General features: G+C 37.8%; 1 protein-coding gene across 36 annotated transcripts in view; it reads right to left on the minus strand.

Annotated features, from left to right (window-relative positions):
- Positions 1 to 7,219: 7,219 nt before the first annotated feature.
- Map2 (microtubule associated protein 2) overlaps positions 7,220 to 22,716 on the minus strand; it is a 264,907-nt gene continuing 249,410 nt past the window's right edge. For 18 of the 36 annotated variants that reach the window (XM_040753408.1, XM_040753406.1, XM_040753412.1 and 15 more), the window contains 4 exons: positions 18,238 to 18,330; positions 16,236 to 16,317; positions 11,520 to 11,632; positions 7,220 to 11,060 (listed from right to left, as the gene is read on the minus strand). In XM_040753408.1, coding sequence (XP_040609342.1) covers positions 10,845 to 11,060; positions 11,520 to 11,632; positions 16,236 to 16,317; positions 18,238 to 18,330 — 504 coding nt within the window. In that variant the 3' untranslated portion in view covers positions 7,220 to 10,844. The remainder of the gene's footprint in view (positions 11,061 to 11,519; positions 11,633 to 16,235; positions 16,318 to 18,237; positions 18,331 to 22,716) is intronic. The other 18 variants (XM_040753420.1, XM_040753418.1, XM_040753417.1 and 15 more) reach the window with 1 other exon arrangement.

Here is a 22,716-nt window from a genome sequence, read left to right on the forward strand (position 1 = left end):
GATTAGTTCCGGAGAATGTTTCTAACCCTGCAAGGCCTTTGTGTAGGTGTGGACTTCATTTATCCAGAGCTCTGATTAGTTCCGGAGAATGTTTCTTTCATGTGTCCCTGAATGCTTCTAGGGCTTTAGAAAACCAAGGCAGTGGCATTCAGGGTTTATGGCCTTTATCCGATTTCTATTCAAGAGGATACATGCATCAAGAGACTACCTAAAAGTACGAAAAGACAAAATGTTAGAATGGCATTCTTTTGGCTTGAGAAACTAAAAAGTGGCTAAGTTGGTTGATATCAGGTCATAAAAATAAATGCGTGTGGTAATTTAAGAACTGCCCCCCACTCTATATTTGAATCCTTAGTCACCAGGGAGTGGCACTACTTGAGAAGGATTAAGAAATGTGACCTTGTTGGAGGAAGTGTGCCACTGGGGGGTGGCTTTGAGGCTTAAAAAGACCATGCCAGGCCTAATCTGCCTCCTTCTTCATTTATCTCTTGCCCGGTAGATCAAGATGTAGCTCCCAGCTATGTCTTCAGCACCATGTTTGCACACTGTCATCCTTTCTGCACTGATGATAATGGGCTAAACCTCTGAAAGTATAAGCCAGTCCCAATGAAATGTTTTCTTTTGTAAGAGTTGCCTTGGTCATGGTGTCTCTTCGCGGCAATAGAGCAGTGAGTACGACAATGTGAAAATTGTACCCTCTTGTATGAAAATTAGCAATGGAAGTAACATCAAGGATTTGTCTCATCAGTTAAAGACCCACGTTGAATATCAAGAGTATAGTTTGATATGGGAAGATTATTGATAAGGTGTTTGGGGCCTGAGATTCAGCGTTTGCGAGTCATATTTTTTGTTTAGGTGGGGATGTACTAGCTTCTTAGCCACAGATTAATAAAGACACCCAAAGGGATGATTAAAGAGCTTTCAAATGAGGTCCATTAGGTTGCAAGATAAAGATATTGGGTAACATTAGATTGTTACAGAAATTTAGTAATCAGGATAAGGCTGGTGGCTTGAGATTTAGGTCTAAGGGATGCTGCTGTGATAGGAGCTTCTCCAATATTAGAGTTGTGAGAGTAAGAAACCCATGAAGGCCAGGGAGGGACCACATGGAAGAGTGCCCATGCAACCCAGTACAGTGAAACTGAGTTGAGCCATTGGGTACCCAGTGGGAAAGAGAAAAGATCCAGATAAGTTGTAGTAGACACAGAACGTCAGTCTTTAAATGTGTACTGCCATTACTCTCATAAGTTTTTATCACCAATGGCTGTAAAAACAGCACCTGCTTGGGTAAAGAAACTGAATCCACAGAGAACAAAACCCCAAATACAAAGTAAACTGTCACATCCACAGTGTCTGTTTTATACCAGCAGGCTCCAAGTTTTGATTATTTTATCACTGGATTTTAATATCTGAGACTCTTGGTAAGACTCTCTACAAGTAGCATAGTTTTATTATCTGAAGGTGATTAGAAAGTTATGGGCCTGCCCAAGTCTTCAGCTTGAATCAGCAGAGAGTTTCTTGATAGAGTCATGTTTACATATTTGGAAATAAAAGCAAGTTTGTGTTTTGATCATAATTTACAAATCAGTCACAATTATTCACTGCAGTGTTTATGAAGAGGAAGAGAGTATACTGGTGTTGTATAAGGGTGCCTACATAATGAATGCTTTTTGCTTTTTCTTCATTTCAGCCAGAAAAATTGCTGAGAAACCTCTGTGGTATATACCTCTGTATTTGTATTCTTTTTTTTTTTTTTTTTAAGAAACAGGGTTTCTCTGTATTGTTTTGGAGGCTGTCGGTCTAGCCCAGCCTCGAACTCACAGAGATCCACCTGCCTCTGCCTCCCGAGTGCTGGGATTAAAGGTGTGAGCCACCACTGCCCGGTCTGTATTTGTATTCTGATGTCAATATAATCAGAAAACTTATTTTAGGAATAATCAAAAATAAAAAAGTCTATCTAAAAACATTCACATATTTTTATAATTTATGTTGTGAGCTGTGGATACTTATTTTTTATAAGAATTAAGCTGACATGATAGACCTGATAAACTCCTAGAAAGCAAATATAATGGTGTGACATCAGGAAAAAAAAAACACTATAACTTCTAAGAAAGATATATGGTACTAAAGGCAAGTATAAGGTTGAAATACTTCTTCACTAGTACATTGTCAAGTTAACTTTATGGAAGCAGAAAAAATGAGGGAACTCTAATTAAGAAGCAGGAGGAAGAAGAAGGGAGGAAATGAAGTAAATGGTAAGGATGTCTGAAAAGTCTGATAAAGGATCATGCTACTATACCTATAGTACACATAACTTGATGTAAAAAATATATACATATAGTGGCACATATACCTTAGTAGTAATCGACAGCTTTCAAATTTACTTAAGATCGGTTCATCAAAAAGAAAATCATGCCTGGTTCTGTTAAACTATACAACTACCCAGGGCTAGTGAACTCATGGAACTTCTCTTTGCAGCAGATGGAGACCTTTACAGAAAACCACAACCAGTCAAAATGCAGAGTTCTCGAGTCTAGTCCTAACTCATACATCTACAATATGCCTACTGTATCAAGGGTTCAGTGGGGGCAGAAAAATTGTAAAAGCCAGAGGACCAGTGAATCTTCTATGAGATTGTGTCTTTTAGAAATGCTAGAAGCTACACCCATAAAGTCTCACCAGCATGGCTGTTTAAACATGACTTGAGCAAGGATGACTCCAATAGGCATGCTTACATGGATGGGGAAAGCTCATGAGATAAGGAACTACAGGTAAATAAGGAAAGCTGAGAGTGAGAGAAATACTCTTCCCCAGGGAGAATATACCAATTAGGTACACAACATCAAATTGTCATCCCTGAAAAACCTGCAAGTAACATTATTCAGATGAGCCGGTTGTTCTTATGTATTTTGGAACACACACACACACACACACACACACACACGAATTTGAAAAAAGTCTGTGAATTTGAAAAAGGGCAACGGCTGGAGGGGTGACATGGGAGGATTTGAAAGGAGAAAAGGGAAAGGATAAAGGATATAATTATAATTGCAAAAGACAAGTTTAAAAGTTAGAAATAAAACAGAACCTTCCCTACTATTTTCAAATTTATGACTTAAAAATTTTACTTGTCAAATGATGTGGGTTGTCATATAATACTTTACCAAATTTTCCCAATAATTGGCAAATTAAGTTATTGAATTTTAGGAAGGGCTGGTCTTTGCTTGACACCAAAGCTACTTATTAAATGATGCCTCTACTGAGCCAGGCTTCCACAGAGAATCATGGAACCATAGCTTCTCAATCATGGAATCACAGCTTCTCAATTCACGTCACTTGTTGACTGGCATTCATTTCAGCAAAAAGATTTTGTCTTTATATAACTGAAAGAGAACTTTCCTAATCCTATTTTATCATATCATCATATATTGAACTAATACACACAGAGAGGGAGAGAGAGAGAGACAGACAGAGACACAGAGAGAGACAGAGACAGAGAGATAGATATAGAGAGAGACAGAGCCACCCTGTGAGGGAGGATAGGCAACAGGAGACCAGCAGTCTCTTCATCTCTGACCACATTCCCCAGCATCCCTGAGTAGTCTTGGACCCGAACAGAAGTCTGTCCTTTTATAAAGTAGTGAGATGTCGCACATTAAATAATTTAGTTTAGCACAGAATGTGTGATAGGGAGCATGGAGGAGCCTGTTACCATAAACTGTGAGTTGTTAACTAACAGGGAAGACTGCTTCTCTATACAATATAAAGCTGCAGGTCTGATTCAGGCTATGCAAACAGACTAAAGGTGTAGGTTTGAGTTCTAAAACTGGAAGGTGGCCAAATGGACAGGCCCCATCTCAGAAATATCCATGGTCCTGATGGAAAGAATGCAAGGTGCAAATCATGGTGTGTGTGTGTGTGTGTGTGTGTGTGCGTGTGTGTGTGTGTGTGTGCGCGTGTGTGCGTGTGTGTGTGTGTGTATGTGTGTGTGTGTGTGTTTCTTGAGTTTGAAAACACTATACTGACAAAGCAACAACAAAACAAAACAAAGCATGCCAGGAATCCATGAGTCCATTACTTCAGCTTGAAGGACTGGGCAGTGTACTTTTAAGAAGAGTGTCTCTGATACTCCAGTATGTTTAAGAGAAACTGGCAAAGTCCTCAGAAGTTTGAAATTTTTAGGTAATTAGATTGTGAAGTGTTACCTAGATATGAATGATTTGGGTCGCTGTTCTCAAAGTGCCAGTTAACTGATGAAAAGAGTTGCCTTTTTCTGCAAGCTACACAGAATTTTATGCTGGCATCCTACATTACATTTCTGTTGTCTCTTCTTATCGTAACATCATCTTTGCTTTGTTAATAAAAAGGAATCAGAATTTCTTTATTATTTATGTTACTGGACAATGTCATAATCTCTTTCATTTTAAAACACTCTTTGAAGGACAGCATGGACATAAGCTGAAGTTTATAAATATATGTGTACACACACACACATATATATGTTTTATATACACACAAACACACACACACACACACACAAATTGCTGGATGTGATTCCACTCCAGAGCACTTGCTTAACATATATAAGGATTTAGTTTTTATACCTAGAATTGAGAAAAAAACATTAAAGAGCAACCTAATGATTTTGGCCAGATTGTACTAAATCTACACTATTATTTAAAGGGAGGGAGCTGAGTGGTTGGAAACTTTGAAATGAGTGTAGATGTCTAATATGACGATATTTCTTTTACCAGTAACATTGCCTTATCACACAGTTCTAAATTGACATCAGAGGTAACATTGTGCCTCATCATGTCTCAGGGATAATCTTGACGTGAGAGAACTCAATAGAGATTTTTGTCCTTAAACATAGTATCAGGAATTGAACATATGTGACAGGGAGCCTGGAAGGAGTCAGATACCATAAACTTATGAGCTGCTAAGTCATAGCACAAACTGCGTCTTACCTCTGTTCCAGAGAAAGCTTCAGGGATGTGTGACTTGATTCCATAGCCCAAATCAGGCATAAAGGTGTAGGTCTATGTTTTAACCATAAGTAACCAAAGGTGAGTAAATACAGCAGTTTGGTTAAGTGGATGATGTGGCCTAAAGTGATCAGTTCCTGTTCTGGTAGGAGCAGCCTGGATTAACTATGATGATGCACTGTACCTCTACAATAGACTCATGGAGCCTCAGATGAAGACGTTCTCCTCATGCTCCTCATGTGTCAGTGGCCTGTGATGGAGTCAGTTTTGTGATATTAAATGACATAACTGGGCAGGAGATGCAGATGAATTCCATGATTTTAAAGTATGAGTTGTGGGGCAGTACTATCAGGAACGAGGTTTTCATTGGCATGTTGGGGAGTCTGGAGTTTCTGGTGTCTGTCAAGGAATGGGGTTCCTGATTGAGAAGAAACACAACACGAGTAAGCTGAACTAAAAGTTGAAAATGAAATTTTCTTGGGGATGCCTTTGAATGACTAGATCCAGAGCTGGGAAAAGAGAGGTTCTTGACCAAGCTTTTCATTGTATGGCTAGATCCACCCATGTCTGAGACAATGTTGTATGGTTCTTTTTCCTTTGACTACAACTGGATACCTTTCCAGGACTTGACCCTTAGCCATATCAACTAGAGCAGAACTAATCAATGGCAGCCAGATCTATGGTAATGGAAGTACTGACCCTTACCAAGGAAGGTCAGGAGAGCCTTTCCCAGAATTCTATTACTCTCTCTTCTAGCTACAAGGATCTTAGAAGATGCTAGCATATACTAAAAATAAAGTAAAACATTAAACAAATGAGACTTCATGATGTAGTTTTTATGAGATTTGGGGTGACTCGATTTTGTGTAGTCACACTGACCCAGGCTTAGTAAGAAAGCTCAATAAACCCACTGGTCTCACCAAGTTGGACTTTGGTGAAATCAGACTTTGGTCTGTCTTTGGAGCACACCTGAGATGACTAGAAGTTTTTTAAATTTCTGGTGCTGGCAATAGACAGCACCCTGCTAATGATGTTGGCTGATATTAGGGTTCAGTGGGTATCCATTGTGAATTCCAGGTTCTTTAAGTCCTGGAACAAAGAATTGTAGATGGTGACAAACAAAATGAACGGATTTATTATTACAGATGTACTTTCAGTTGAATAACCCAAGGGCACCACTGTACCAAGCTGGGGCATAAATTGCCTTAATGTAGGGGTTTTGACTTATTTGTATAACATGACTGTTGTGGGATAATCTTTATGTACTCTGTGAAGCTGTGTCTCTGTCTTGCCTTATGTGCATGGGGCACTTTCTGATTGGTTTAATTAATAGCTGAATGGCCAATGGCTAGGCAGGGGAGAATAGGCAGGACTTCCAGGGAGAGAGGAACTGGGGAAGAATCTGAGTGTGGATTTTTCCAGGGAGACATGGAGCAAGTTGGATGCATGGTACTGAGGAAAGGTAAAGAGTCAAGTGATAAAATGCAAGTTGATAGAAACTGGTTAATATAAGAGAAAGTGGGATAAGCCTAAGCTAAGGCCAAGCTCTCATAATCGGTAAGTCTCTGTGTCATTATGTAGGGCCTGGTAGTCCAAAGAAAGTCTGACAATAAAGTCCAAATATACATGAGCTTTTTGGTCCATGCTCTGTTTTGTCACATGTAGTTCTACTCAGAAGCTCATATATTAAGTGTCTTCTTATTTTAACTCTCCATCTAGGGATGCTCATTTTAGTATTATAATGAACTGTAGTTTACTCAGGAACACCCTGGAGTGCCACTGAAAGGGAGTCAATAGAGTGAGTTGGGTTTGGGGTGAGAAATCCGTTTTTTCTTTGTCAACTTCCTTTTTCAGATGCGAATTTTATGAGACTTTTCACAGACTTGGGTCTCACTCATACTATTATCTTAGAATAGAAAACTGCATTTCCACTGGAGTCTAGCTCAGTGATAGAAGGCTTCTCAAGTATGCATGCTACCCTGCACATGATGACCAGTACTGAAATATAGAAAGCCATTTGTTTATCAACTACATTATGTAATATAGAATTGCCTTTTTTAGGGACTGGACACATAATAGGAATGCCTTTATTTAACCTTAGTTTTTCTTTGATTGAATCAAATGATGTGTATACACATATCACAACAACAACAACAACGACACACACACACACACACACATTCCCCTCCTTGAATGAAGAAACAATTTCTTTTAAAAAAGTCTGAAATACGTAGTTAGGTGACAAGCAATTTTATTTTGCAAAACAATCACTATACAGCAACAAATACATTTGCAAATTGATTGAAAAACATGAACTAACTACAACCAGCCATTGAAGAAATGCTTTTCTGTGGTAACAGGCTCTAGAATTATCAGAAGAAAGAATCCTCCACAGATTTGTAGTGATGCATTGGAATCTTGGGAACCCAGCATACAGAGTACACTTTTTGTTGATTTTTTTCCTTTTTGCTAAAGTTGAAGTGGACTTTCATGATTGGCATTCTTTTAGGGTTTGAAAAGAATCTTTACCTATAGAGGGACTTGGCCTCAACCTACATGGCTAGGCTGAAAATCCTAGGTGTAAAAACACAAACATCAGTGTTGATGCTAGCTTGTCAGTCTTTGAAGAAATGCCTGGAATTGCCTCCCCAATCGATTAATCTACTTTTTCTTTTCTGCTTTTACCACAAATCATTTCCTTTCCTTCCTGTGGCATAAAAAATAAGAGGAAAACTAAATACAGCTAGGTCAGAGTCATCCACATTTAGAATATTTATTTACTATCACTAATAAAATGCTATATTTGGCTGCTGATCTCATTTCTACCGTGTGTGTGTGTGTGTGTGTGTGTGTGTGTGTGTGTGTGTGTGTGTGTGTGTGTGTGGTGTGTGGAGAAGGCAAACTAGTCTACTCTAGTTTACTGGACCTTTTCCTTCAGCTACCTACAGTCAAACAGAGCTGGAATTACACAGGCATCTTTCCTATGGGTTGGATTTCAGCCCACCGTCCTGCTGGAACTCAGCAGGCAGATCCAGAAAGAGTCTGTTCCTAAGTGAACACGGCCTTTGAAACTCATCGTGAACTCGGATCCTTCCTGCATTGTTGCAAGGTACCCAATTTTCAGTTGCAGGAGACCCAGAGTGTGTGAGTCCATTGCAAAAGCTGGCCTTTGAACTCTTCAGAACTCTGGATACTTACGTATTCTTAAACAGGTTCTCAAAGGCTAAAGCCTGAGAGAAACTGGCATGAGTAGATCTAGAAATGGAACTGTGAAGCTTTCATTTCAAGATCAGCGTATGGGTGTCCCCACAAAAGTGGTGTCCAAAAAGCTTAATTTGAGTCATTATCTTAAGAGAGTAGGTAAGGCAGGATCCATCCCGTATTCCCATAAGAAAATGTTAGCCTGTGCATTTCTCTGTCTCTGTCTGTATTCAAAACTTCAGTCCCTTTGTGTTATGTTTATTTGGGATCTCATTTTCATATAAAACAAAGATATGTATTCATTATAATTATATTAGCATTAGAAATAAATGATTATTTTGGTGCCAAATCTATTAACATCGGGGCTTACATAATTTTATTTTGAACACACATCGTAAGAAACTGAATTTTAACACTTAGAATTTGTTTTATTAGCCTCAACATTTATAATAAACGAGATTGAAATTATTTTCCTCATAGTTTAAAACTACCCTAACCAACTGTTAACTTCTTTTTTCCTAGGGAACTTTAATCCCTGTCTAGCACTAATCAAAACATGTAAGAAAAGAATGTACTTCTCCACACACCATTACCCCTTCTTCCATTACTTGTGCATTCCAAGAGAAGGTAATGAATGGATTGTCCAGAGTGAAAACAGTCATTAAAGTTATTTCAAAAATAACTGATTCACAAACAAAGACATCCTTTTTGTGTGTGTCAACATCCTAGCTGAAAAGATTGTCTTGGTTTGATGTTGAGTTTTCTGTGTGACTGTCACGTTGGCTACAATACTCAATGGGTCACCAAAATGCCACCAGTGTCTCTCTGCTTTTGCATCCTCTTGCATTCTCTCTTAACTACCCATAGACCTCTCTGTCCTGTTCTTGCTCATCTTGTCTTTGACTGGTTTCATGGACAAAAAAAAAACCTAGCCAACTTTTTGTATTTAACTTTTCAGATTTAGTCTACCAATCCTGAGCAAGAAAAATAACAAATAAAATATTAGAAAAAGTCCACCCAGTTTGATAATGCTTTATCTTATATTGGTCCATTGACTATTTCTCATTAATTAAATATGATTTGTAAATGAATTAATTGAATTGTGATGTCTGAACTTATATAAAATAAAAAATAATATTTACTGATAAGTCATACCATGTTCTTGAACAGACTGCAATGCTGAATCCTAGAAAGATGGATTTAGCTATCTGTGTCTCAAAGATTATACAAGTGTAGCTTTCCAATATGTTGCATTTTTCTTTTTTTGATCGGGGGGTCTGGATGTAAAGAAGCCAACTATCTTCTACCAGAAAATTTAATGAACAAACACTATTTGGAAACTGAAAAATCGAGTCAAAATTATTATTCATAGTTTCAACTTTAGCAAATGGAAAAAAGAAAAAGAAAAGAGGGAGGAAACAGATAATAAGGAATCTGTTTCATGAATGATCATAGGAACAAAACCCAAACTATTCAGTGATGAAACATGAAATAAATCCATAATCTTAGAACCAATGATCTGTAAACCCTTTTATGTATAACTGGACCCACTCCACAAACTTCATGGTGGTGAAAGCAAAGGAAAACGAAATGTTCTAGCATCACAGGAGAGACCTGACTCTGGCACTAAAACAGGGTTACAGCTTTGAGTTGTTACAGAAAGCAACTTCATGCTAAAACATTTTGTCTTTTTTTCAAATGCGTTTTTCAGTAGGGGGAGAACCCGGCTAACATCTACTTTCACACGCTTAAAACTGCAACACCAAAGGGTGTAGGAGAGACACAGATACTGTGAATAAAGAAGTATCATATTCAAGTATATGAGGAAGTATCACAAATGGCCACAGAGAAATATATATATATTTATATCTATAATACTGTATCAAACAGATGGCATGGGGGTGTGAAACTGACTGTGTGGACATGAATCTAGCCAATCAACTGACATTCTAATCAGACACAAGCCCATCCTGATGAAAGTGCATCAGTCCTAAGACCTGCACTTTGACACTGCTTCTTCAACCACAGTTCAAAAGCTTTACATCCAGCTTTTAGTTAAATAACTTATTGGAATGTCATACTCTGATATACTCATCCAGGTCCCAAACATTAATAACTTAGCTGCATCTTTCTTCCCATTTATACAAAATAACACTTGGAAGATGTGTTTCTCACATGCCCTTTCCTTCCTGCAACCAGACTCCTTCAGACTCCTTGCTGTCATTGAATCCATCATAAGTGAAAATGGCAGTTTTTAATCTTTTCACCCATAAACAGAATAGTGAAATGAGCAGCTTGGATTTTTAACAAGGCCTTTCAGAATGAATTGGATAGCCTTCAGGCACATGAAAGGTAAAAATGCAATTTTAAAAATAATAATAATTAATAATAATAATACTCCATGCAAAACAGAGCAGAGCGAAAATAATTGTCCAACGGTATCCATGTAAAGCCGCGTGTCCCTGTTGCGGATGGAAATCAGGTCATTTTCTGCATATACTATTAATTTTTTATATAAAATTGTAACAATTACTACAGTTTGGGGGTGAGATCATTTATCTATGGTTTGTAAAGAATGAATATGACACCTGCTCAGAGCCCACTCCTGCCAAGAGCTCATGCCTAAATATGATTCCAGTGCTAAAGGAGAAGAAGTATTCACAAGCCCTGCTTAGCAAGCGCGGCAGTGACATCCTCAGCCAAAGTGGCAAGCTGAGGGGATTCGAGCAGGTTGATGCTTCCAGAAGAGGAGACATTGCTGAGTCGTCGGGGTGATGCCACACTCGACCTGCTTGGGGACTGTGTGATGATCTCAGCCCCATGGTCGACACGGGCCTTTGCGTGCTCTCTGAAGTTCAACTTTTGGCTGTCAATCTGTTTAAGGGAAGCATTAGTCTTCATTAGTCCAATCAACTTCATCAGTCACCAGCTCTTTCCCCTTATCCTATAGCTGAATTTGATCTCTATTCAGTTCTGCATGCCCCCCTTCCTGTTTGACAAGTTCTTTAACCAGAGACCTGTTTTGGTAAAACTATTTCTGAACGTAGTTAGGGATTATGTTGGGCTACAAAAGTGGTAGATGTAGGTTTTTCCATTTAGTGACATATATATAGATAGATATACATACATGTATGTAAGAACAATTAATTTAAAATATTGGCCATGAATTTGAGAGAGAATGAAGGATTCATAGAGATGAAAGGGAGGAATGACTTAATTATGTTATCTTTATTATATTATAATTTCAAAAATACAGGTAATGATTTTAAAAGGAATATTTCATAAGAAACATGCTGGCACAAACAATGACTGGCTCATGGCCCCATCTCTTACCTTCACGTTACCACCTCCAGGTACGTGGTGAGCATTGTCAAGTGAACCAACTTTAGCTTGGGCCTTTTCCTTGAAATCCAGTTTTACGCTCTCAATTTTCACACGTCCACCACCTTCAAGAGGAGAAAGAATGTCAAATTCCTTGCTGAAATGAAATCTTGTATTTATGAAAAAATCCTAACAAAAGGATGAACCACATAGAATGTCAGAGATGCTATACTCTACTACCCTAAACAGACATGAGAGGAATCTGTTTGAATTCTCAGTCTATACCATTTCCCATTATGAGGCAAGATAATGACATTCTTCTTATACCAATGTACAGATTGCGTCACATATTATTCTTTATTCTTTATCCATGTCTACCTTCGAAACCAGATAAGTTTTCTGAACTATTGTATCATCTCTAAAAATAACACAATAAAGAAAATATTCTACTGTACTAAAACTTTGGACATTTACTCTTTTATTTTTACTAGAACAAAATTAAATGGAAATGGAACTATTCTTCATTGATCTTCATGATTAAAAAGTCACTTATCTAAAAAAATAAGTTGTAGGCTATAATGGTGCATTCCTAGACAGCTGTGATCTTGACACACCTAGAGTCATCTGAGGGAATCTTAATTGAGGGCTTGTCCAGATCTGATTGGTCTGTGGCCCTGTCTGTTAGAGACTGACTTTGTTGACTGACATAGCAAGGCTCAGCCTACTGTGGGTGGCACCCTCCTCGAGCAGGTGGACCTGGGCTAGGAGAATTCTAGATGAATATGGGCCAACAAACAAGTCAGAAAGCAACCCAGCAAGCAGGATTCTTTCATGGCTTCTGCTTTAGTTTCTTGTCTCCCTCCATGATGGACTGTGACCTAGAAGTGCAAGATGAACCCTTTCCTCCCCTAAGTGACTTTTATTTATGGTATTCAACAGCAACCGAAAGCAAACTGGGACAGTAGGTATATAGTCAATATCCAGTTAACTCTCTATCTCTGCAAATTCTGCATCCTTGGGTTTAAAATACTTGAAAAAATTGCATCTGTATCAGACATCTGCAGAACATTTTCCTTATCATTATTTCCTGAATATTATATGATCAAGATTTAAACAACATTTAGATTGTATTAGATGCTATAAATAATGAGATGATTTAAAATGCCCGGTCTTGACCCTTTTGCTCATCATTCCTCCCTCTCTGCAACTGGATTCCAGGAGTTCAGTTCAGTGTTTAGCTGGGGGTGTCTGCCTTTGCTTCCATCGGCCACTAGATGAAGGCTCTAGGATGGCATACAAGGTAGTCATCAATCTCATTATTAGGGAAGGGAATTTGATGTAGCCTCTCCACTATTACTTAGTGTCATCCTTGTAAATCTCTGCAAATCTCACTAGCGCCAGATCTCTCCTCAAACCTATAATGACTTCCTCTATTGGGAGGAGGAGGGGAGAGGGAGCTGGGATTGACATGTGAAGCAAGCTCGTTTCTAATTTAAAAAAGATTAAAAAAATATACAGAAGGGGAAATCTATGCCGTTCCATGTAAGAGACCCGAAAGAAGACTGCTCTCATTTGTACATTTTCAACCTTGACAACTTTGCTGATGAAACAAGTCAAGAATTGCATTTTATACAACTACTTTTAAGGGCTATATTTAATTAGCATATAGAGTGCTAGGCTATGACTTTGAATGGATTCTTGTACAGATGCTGACATTGCCACTGTTATGGTAACACTGAGACAGGCTTTTGATCATGCTATTTCCTATATTACTAACAGTATGACATGTGAGAATCTGCTGATGGTTATGGTGCCATGACCACCCTTTAGAGTTGTTTTCTCCATCTCCGCAGACCTTTCTCAGACTTTCAGATGTAGGGGTTTCTTCTACACTTAGTAGTTATTCAGTGTCTCTGTCTCTCAGACTGTTCTTAACCATGACTGAGTGTTTGCTGATATATTTGACTTAGGAAGATGGAGTAGAATCTTTTTTATTTATCTGCACCTAAGAGATTTTCATGTGATGCTTGGTTTCAGGCATACACTTTTGTTCAGAAGTGCATCTTGATTCTTTTATCTGACATTTCCATGGGGATTTTGATTTAGAAAAAATTATTGCAAGGATCTATAAAATATGTTAAATACTTTTCAATTTGGAATTAATTTGGTTTTCTTGTTTGTTTGCTTGTTTTTAGACAGGGTTTCTCTGTGTAGCCTTGACTGTCCTGGAACTGTCTTTGTAGACCAGACCAGGCTGCCAGGCTGGTCACTAACTCACAGAGATCCACCTGCCTCTGTGTCCTGAGTGCTGGGATTAAAGTGTGTCCCATCACGTCTGGCTCAAAATGAAATTCTTGTTGCTTATATATCTCTGTAACTTTTTAGGGGTCAGTTTTTCACTACCACAGATTATACAGTCCTTGGGGAAACTGCAAGGGTCAGTGCCATCTCAAGGGCAATGGAAGAGGCTCTACTTGAGAAAACTTTCCTGATGATAATTGTATCCTTCCTACTAGATGAAGAAAGAAGTCTCATTAAGATTTAATTGCATGTCTCTTGAGCTTGTAGCATCTTTCTTGTTCTAACTCTAAACATTTATGCTAATACCCAGCTGGTTGTCTGGAACCTTTTGTAATTGTAAGGTATTGAAATATATTTTCAAAAACACTCATTTTTTTCTCCTGAAATTTAGGGTGTACAAACTACCATGTAATTCACATGAAAGGGAGATAGCTCAACATATGCATTATTTCATTGTGCATTGCTCTTCCTGTGTTTTACTTAGCCTGTGGGTCTCACTTATTGGTTGTGATGGGATTAACTTCATTCAAAATGATTCATACAAATGTAACCATCTTTGTTAGCTGGAGATTGTTGGGCCTTTTAACTAAGGATATTAATTGCTTTGGGATCTTATTTTTACATTTTTTGGTAGCTTTTGATAGAAATTGCCTTCCCAAGATTCTGTCTTTTGACTGTATGCAGTGTCAACATAGTTGGTTAAAATGTTGTTGAAGTTATTTTTAAAGGAAAAATATAATATCGACACAAACTACATCCAACAAAGGAAGCTTGTACAGGCTAGCTCTCTTGGATTCTCACTAGACAGTGTTATGTAACATTTAGACAAGTCTATTTGAATTTAGAGATATATGCCTCTGCTTTTAAAATACTTTGGCAGTCACCATGAGCAGTAATTATGGAAAACTATAATCTTTATCAAGCTTTAATGTGAAGTGCAGATATTTCCATTTGTACCTTTGGCTGTGAACTGTTTCCTTTACTTTCAGTGTAGACATTGTACAAAGCTGAACAACTGTGTGAAAAGACCGCTATTGTCAAGGATCACCACACTGACATTTCCTTTATGATTTAGTCATTCAATTTAGTTATAATAGAAGAACCAGATTTAGAAACAAGTGGGAGTATGTAACAACAGTCTTTTACGTCCTGTAAAGCATACACAGAATATTGGCTTTATCTCTATGATGGTTTCTGTGTATCCAAACTCTAGGTGAATTTGACTAATTTCATCTGTTTTGAATTCTGCAAGGAAATTGGCAATGTGGTAAACTATCCAAGTTATGTTATAAATGACTGAACAGGAGTAGTCAGTCATTCAGATGTAGACCGGCTATAGACAGGGTGTTTTGAAGATCTGAACTAAGGAATGTACCCTTGTGGCTCATGAGGCAAGAGTACAGATCCACTGGTACAGTTCTGTATCCAGCAATGCAGATTCCATATACAAAGATCCAATATCCTTGACTTGTCATGAACAACCTTTAGCACAGTGAAGACTCATTACCAGTTATTTCTAATGTAGTTGTCCATGCTGAGACTTGTTTTAGCCATCTTTGTATCCAATCTAAAGAGTCTTAATAATTTCCTGTCTAGACGTCTCAGCTCAATTATTTTTATACCTTACTTTTGACAATATTTGAAATGATAGTTAATCTACTAATGTACATTTGGCTTAATGCCAAACAGATGGTTAAAGCCAATTATTTTGCTATCCTGAAATCCAATGGTATGTTATAAATTGTACAGTGTCAAAATATCCTCAAGAACACTGGATATTTGACAGTTATCCATTATTACATATGCTTGGAGGTGGAATTTAACATAACTAAACCATTTGTGATACTCAGTGCAAAAAAATGGCTCATGTCATATTCATACTTTTGAAATGAAGATCCCCACCATGGCAGGTAAGAATTTAAGTTCTGCTTTAAAATACTATCCTATGAGATACCCTTAAAAAACAAGAAAGCCTAGGACTGAGTAAGCTGGGGCATACTAACTTCTGCTGCAGAGTTCCAGTGCTTATGGGTTGGATAAATGAATCAGATAAACAATTTTCTTCAGTTGTGACAGCCAATACTATTTTACATAATGTAGAAAACAATTTTAGCAAAAATATTTGGAAATACTGTCCTCAATCACTGTTCCTATGTATTGACTCCATATATTTTGCAGTCTACACATTCTGAAAGAACTCCAGTGTTCTATACACATGGTCACTCCCAGGTAATTAGGTTCACTGATTCCAAAGAAAGACACTCTGACTGTTTGAACTTAAATTTCTGTTCACAAAAGCTTGAAGTATCCAGACCTTGAAACACTTTTTCATTCAGGGTTTTCACAAAAACATCAAGAATTCTGCTTGTCTACTTCTTCAGTCCAATTAAGTATCCTTCAATTGGTAAAAATATTTTATTTTTTTACCTGGCCTGTGACGGATGTTCTTCAGAGAGCCACATTTCGATGTCACATGGCTTAAGTCTATCTTCTTAGTAACAATTTGTACCTGTGTGAATCACAGAAAATGAACTTTAGATACCCTAGACATGGAAGGCCCCCAAGCTGGACAAAAATCTGGACATGTTCCCACGCTTGTAAAATTTAACATCACATTCAAAAACACACATACACACAAACACACAGAGAGATACACAGACACAGACACACGATCGCACACACACAGACACAGACACACACACACAGACACAGACCCCCCCACACACACAAAATTTCCCATCTGTTTCCCCTATTTCAAACTGGAAAGAAGAACCCAAGTAAGTGAAAACCCTGAAACAGAAGTTTTATTAGTAGATAATAGATAATGTCATAAGAGCATGAGGACATTTGCATTAATAAGCCAAGCGCCCCCTGAGAAAAGTCCTACCATATTAAACTCTTCCAAAGCAAAAAGCCAAGAGAAGGATGGATTACTATTTACAAGCTGACCTTTATGTAGAAGTGACTAAGGCTGAGTACAGTAACAAGACCAGCAAGCAGACAGAAGACAGCTTTAAGTGGGCTGTCCTAAATTGTTCCCTTAGCTTGGCTAAATGGAATTTTTCTTGCACACTGAGTTTTTCTGATTCATTAAAACATTCAATCTGTCAATATTTGAAGCAGAGTTTTCCATCATCCATTGGAGTGGTTCAGTCTCCATCAACCTCAAAAAGTAAGAATCCCTCAGACACATGGAATACACACAATAAAATGGTGATTCCTTTCTTAAGGGACTGTAAGACCACTGTTTTGCAGGTTGGAAGCTCTCATCTAAGCTTAGTATAAGATCTTGCATTATCTGAACTTATTCTTTACTGCTGTATTTGGACCAGAGGCATTCACCACATAGGGCAGTGTGGTCCATCTTCTGCTACCCTCAAGGAAATAAACTGGACCAGAGCTTCTTCCCTGTAATATCACATGATGTCATGCATACTTAGGAGAGCAACCAAGTCAGTGTGTATACTGGTCCCAAGGCATAGACCAGCATTCATGAAGGAACACAGCTAATACTACAGTGGCATTTCCCCAGCAGAGGATTAAAGCTCAGTCTGTTTTAATTATCATGTGACTGCTCGTTATGGAAGGGGCTAAATCCATGTTTGAATCCATGTATGCCCACTGAAGAGTGAGAAGAAGGAATCTTAGATTACTGAAGGTTCAGGATCCGATGCTCTATACATTACTTAAGCCACAGATCACCAGAGTTTCATGTTTAGATGGCAGAAAAATAGAGTCAGCATGATTCACCTTTTGAAATTATTTTTATTTTATGGGGGAACCATGATTTTTTTTAGCTCAAGTTTAACTGACTACTTTCACTCTGCCTCTAACCAAAAGGCAATAAGTGTTCTTTTCATAAGATATTATTTACACTAAATGAAAGAGCCAGGAAATATCCCATCAGGATAGAATGTGGGCTAGAACTGCAGACTTTTTACTTTGAATTATAGATGATCCATGCTTTGCCAATTTTGTGTTTTTCTGAAAGATATCCTAACTTTCATGAATAATGAAGCATGCAGGATTGATATCACACACTTTGAGCGAGCACGTTCAAGTATACCAGTCTTTGCCTTAAGAGTAATTTAAATGGAGTTAGAAAGTGTGAGCCTGGTTCACTTGTTCAGAGGAAATCAGACAGCAATAGAAGTACCTTGATGACTGAAAAAGGCCAAGAAACAGTTAGCAGGTGAGGAGGGAGCCATCCCCTAGAAAACCATGGTACATCTATCCTGCTTTCCTTTTCTCAACCGATCTCACGGCAAAGGATGGGAAGTCCATCACCCAGAAAGCAAGCTACCACACTAGATGACACGTGTTGAGGATGTAGGTGTCACCAGGAAAGTGAAGAAGGAAAGAGGGTGCTGGTTATGCTGGAGGCTGCACACACTTTCAAGACAGCTTTCTCCGAGGAGCTTCTACTTACATTTCCGCCCCCAGCAGAATGTTTGATGTTATCCTTGGAACCACATCTTGACTGAACTTTGCTAAAATCGATCTTCTTGCTTAAAATCCTAACCTAAAAGGAATTGGAGGTAACATTTTCTTTCCAGATACTGGACAGAGGGAACTAGAATGAGAAGTACTAGAGAGACCCTCAGCTCCCTCCACCCACGGTCACTTAGGAGAACAAACTACACTGTAACTGAACGGTAGCTACATCATACAATATGAGTTTTCCTGGAACCCCGGAGACCAAGAGCTCTGGAGCTCTAGGTAGCCTAGCTCTATATAATCTAGAAATGGAAGAATGAAAAGATAATTCTTGGATCATTTGTGTTGGGGAGGCTGGAAACACGGGGGCTCTGGTTTACTCAGTAGTGTGGTACAATGTAGGTTAGGTAGCCCATGATCTTGGAGTATATGCCAGTGGTACTCTCAGCCCCAGGCTGTCAATCTTCAGTTATTAACCACTTCCTGCCTTTAACTGTTCTGTTAGCTTTCAATGCATAGGTGAGGCTCAATGCTTTGTCTGGCTGAGAGCTCCAAGTCAGGATTCTCATTCATGCAAGAATTCCTGGTTCCCTAGGAAGGTCAACAAAGAACCCCTGGAGCTGCTTTGACTGTGACTGTGTCATTTAAAGCCCCCTGCTTGCAACAGTGCCCAGCAACCATTACCCATTTAGTGGTCATCTGGGAGTATTCCTTCACTATGCCAAGGTAAGAAAACACCTAGATATCATCTAGACTTTGGTTGCTGCTTCAAGGCAAAATGTTGTATTTCTTTATTCAGTAAGTCAAGCATTCATCCTGAAAACCACAGTAAATCAGGACCTGGAAAGACATTACTGTGCTTTGTAACATAAGAGTCATAGCTATTGTAATTTCTTTCATCTGTCTTTTGAAGTTGTTTTGAAGGTCAAACAATAAATATAGCAAGAAGGATTTAGTTTTTGTTACACTCATTGCTATCCTTGTTTTTTCTTTTCATTTTTCTTTTGGATACATCTTCCACCATAGCTTAAAAAAATCACACTGTTATATCTTTAGTGTACAGTTTATCTCCTGTTAAATAACTTTAGTTTAAATGTACAGTTTTCTTGAGAGTATTAACATGTCTATGAGTATTTGCAGAAAAGAGTCTAAAATTCAAAAGGACATAGAATCCTATTTTTAGCTAGGCAAGGCTTAAATCACAGTGTCTGTCTAGCATGAACAAGACAACTTGTCCCTTACAGACAAATATCATTGGCAGCTCTCATCAGGAGCCCAAGGCATGGACCTCTTGTCAACATTTAAATTCAGAAGACATGATGGCTAGGCTGCTCCCTAGGGCATAACAAAACTTTCCACATAAAAACTGTGGGGATAGCACAGGATGTACAGCTACCATGAAATACACCTCGTTCTAAGAGTTTTACAGAAGTGGAGGAAGTAGTTGCTTTTAAAACTGTGAAAACCATTGCATTTAAAACTTCAATCATAAATTATCTTCAGAAGGCAAATCATACAGATTTATTATGCCTGCTAATATTTCAAGTAATTCTGGAAAGGAAATATAATTTATATGAGGCATTTTACTAATCTCTGGTGATAAAAGATACTTTTAATTTCATTTCAGAAATTTCAATTTAATCATTAAAGTTTCAAGTGACTCACCACTAAATCATTAGAACACCAACATTGATTCTGATTCACTTACTGTACGAATGGAAATCCAAGTTCAGCTACAAAGATCTGTCCAACCCTAACATTTAATTAACTATTTGACAATTTTTATGATTTACAAAATAAATGATTCAATCCAAAAACTCACCTTGCCAACATCACATAGAACATTCTAGAAGCCCAAAATCTTATAATTTAGAAAGCTTACTTTTGTTCATTTTTTTTTTCAGGAAAAACTTAGCTGGTCTTTTTTTAATGGAAAATTTCTACTCAATTTGTAAGGTAAAACAGGCTTTGGGCATGAATAATGATATATTCTTTATAAATATATGTATTGCAATAATTTCATAACATTTTTATTTAAAATGAGGCAAAGGATGACAAATAGAAATAAAGTCCTCCATGTTGCATGATGACTAAATTCAAATACAGAAAGGTGACTTTGGACCCCTGCATTTTACTCTGCTATTGGTGATTCACTAGCTTGGTTGATTTTTTTATTCAGATAGCAGTCATATAATTTTGAGGTGGTACATAAGTATAAAGTAAATATGTCATTAGAAATTTAATCAGAAGTTTAAAATTCTACTAATTCTGTCTGTTCTTCTACCTTGCTTAAGACATACATAGTTAATTTCTAGATAATATTTACATTACTCTAGTGGGACTTCAGCATAATGTTTTAATTGTGAAAACTTATAACCATATCCTGTAAATATGACAAACTGTTCCTTTAAATGAACTAACATTCCTCCCACATAAATGGGGCTATTTTAGGAAAAGGTCAGAAAAGAGCCAATCTGAGTAGTTACTTAGAAATTCTGGAACCTGTAAAATTAAAGTTGATAAATCTCTTAAGGTTTGTTTTTAGCAAAACAAAACAAGCCAGAGACATTCATCCCGTTATCAACTTGAATTTCTTATACTAGGAGATACTTACTCATTTTAACACACACTGAGGCATCTGTCTTTATCTAAAGAAGCATATGTAAGCTCTATTACTAAGATACAGATAAGATCAGTGTATGCTATACAAAATCAGCACTCTGCAGTCTTCACACACCCTGGAGGGATGGACCTAAGTTGCCACATTTTTGCTGTCTTCTCCCAGGTGAATTTAGATTATAAGACTCTTGGGAAAAGCTAGTGGACAGTGATTTCCCTGCAACCTCTCAGAAAAAACCAACACTTCCTTTGGTGTTGATTATTTCTCAGGACATCTTAGAATGAAGCTCTCCTTCACTCAAATTATCTGCCTCTCTCAAATGGAACTCCTATTCCACTGGAACAGAAACTACTGGTTGCTTAAAACTATCAGATTAAAACAAAAGCAAGACTATGTCAGATATCCTGGAGACGGGAACTTAGCCATGTTGATGAGCTCCTCAATGATTTACTCATCTGAAAAATCTATATCCTCATGAACACACACATTTGGGTTTAGAACTGCTATAGTTAAATCAGAATTTAATTAACCTTGCCTATAATGTCCTCAACATTGATATAAATAATAGATATTCTTAAATAGACATTTAAGTTGAAATCAATTTATGCCACATGTAGAATTAGTGTAAAACTCTAGAGAGAAAGGGTGAGTTGAAAAAGGGACTGACTTTATCATATGGACTACCAAGATCGACTTATCATATAGCACAGAAAGTGGGACCATACTGAAGCCTTGTGCTGAGTAGGCAATTCTGAGGTCTTAGAAAGTTTTATCATTTGATACACTTCAAGACTTCAGAGTAGCCTCCCAACAGGATGTAGGAGGGACACTGTAAGCTCAGCTGTCTTGTAATTCTAGAAAATCAGTAATAAGTCTCTTCAAAGTCATACATGGTAATTTCTTCATTTGATGTTTTCCCTTCATTTAAATTTTTAGAAAATTCTAAGGAACAGAAGGCCAGATCACTGAAGTGAATTAACTTCTAAACAATCTGCCCAGCTACCCGCTGTTTCCTGAGGTCTAGGCTGTTCATGTCCTTGCTTGGCTGAATGAACAGCAAACAAAATGGGGCAGCCCAGATTTCAGTTTTGTGAACCCAACGCAGTAATTTTCTCAGAGGTTTGAATAATTAATATTTACAAATATAGCTCTAGAAATCCGGTTACCCTACAAAAGACCCTTGGATTACAGTTTTTCAATCTCTTTTGAATAAAGACAGGCCCACTGGTCTAAGGACCTTTAGTTTTGGAATAGCAATGGCTTTGGTAACAGAAAGAGGTGAAAGCAATCAGTAAATGAGGCTTTACAGCATAGTGTAATGAGCTTCTGTGAAGAGCTCCCACCTTCAGACTAGGGTGACTGACATTATTTACAACTCTGAGTTATCTTATTATTCAACTATTCATCATTTACCATAGCCTTAAATAATTAAATGAAAGTAAGGCAGTAGAGGAAGACAATAGAAGTCAGTATAAAACCTGTGCAGTCTCTCAAGATTTAGGGGCCATGCTTTGATCTCTCACACTTCTGTCACAGACCAGTTGGCAAGCTCATTGCTTGATTCTTCATATGTGAGCGAGAAAAAAAAGTCTTATTTATTCTCTTTGCCTTAGTCTTTCTTGGAGATCCTACTATCTTTGACCCAGCTACGCTGAGAAAGACAGACTGAAGCGATAACTGAGACTTCACAAGGTGATCAATCAAATTCACAGGCATAGCCACGCCTTGCTTTCTGTAGCCATTTGATAATGAACAGTCTCAAAATCAGGTTCCGCTGATTGATCCCATTCATAATTCACAGCTACTATAGGGGCACAGAACTGGGGTTGTTTTTGTTGTCAAACAAAGAGC

Source organism: Mesocricetus auratus, unplaced genomic scaffold (assembly GCF_017639785.1).
Source record: "Mesocricetus auratus isolate SY011 unplaced genomic scaffold, BCM_Maur_2.0 Super-Scaffold_100010, whole genome shotgun sequence".
NCBI classification, from domain to species: domain Eukaryota; kingdom Metazoa; phylum Chordata; class Mammalia; order Rodentia; family Cricetidae; genus Mesocricetus; species Mesocricetus auratus.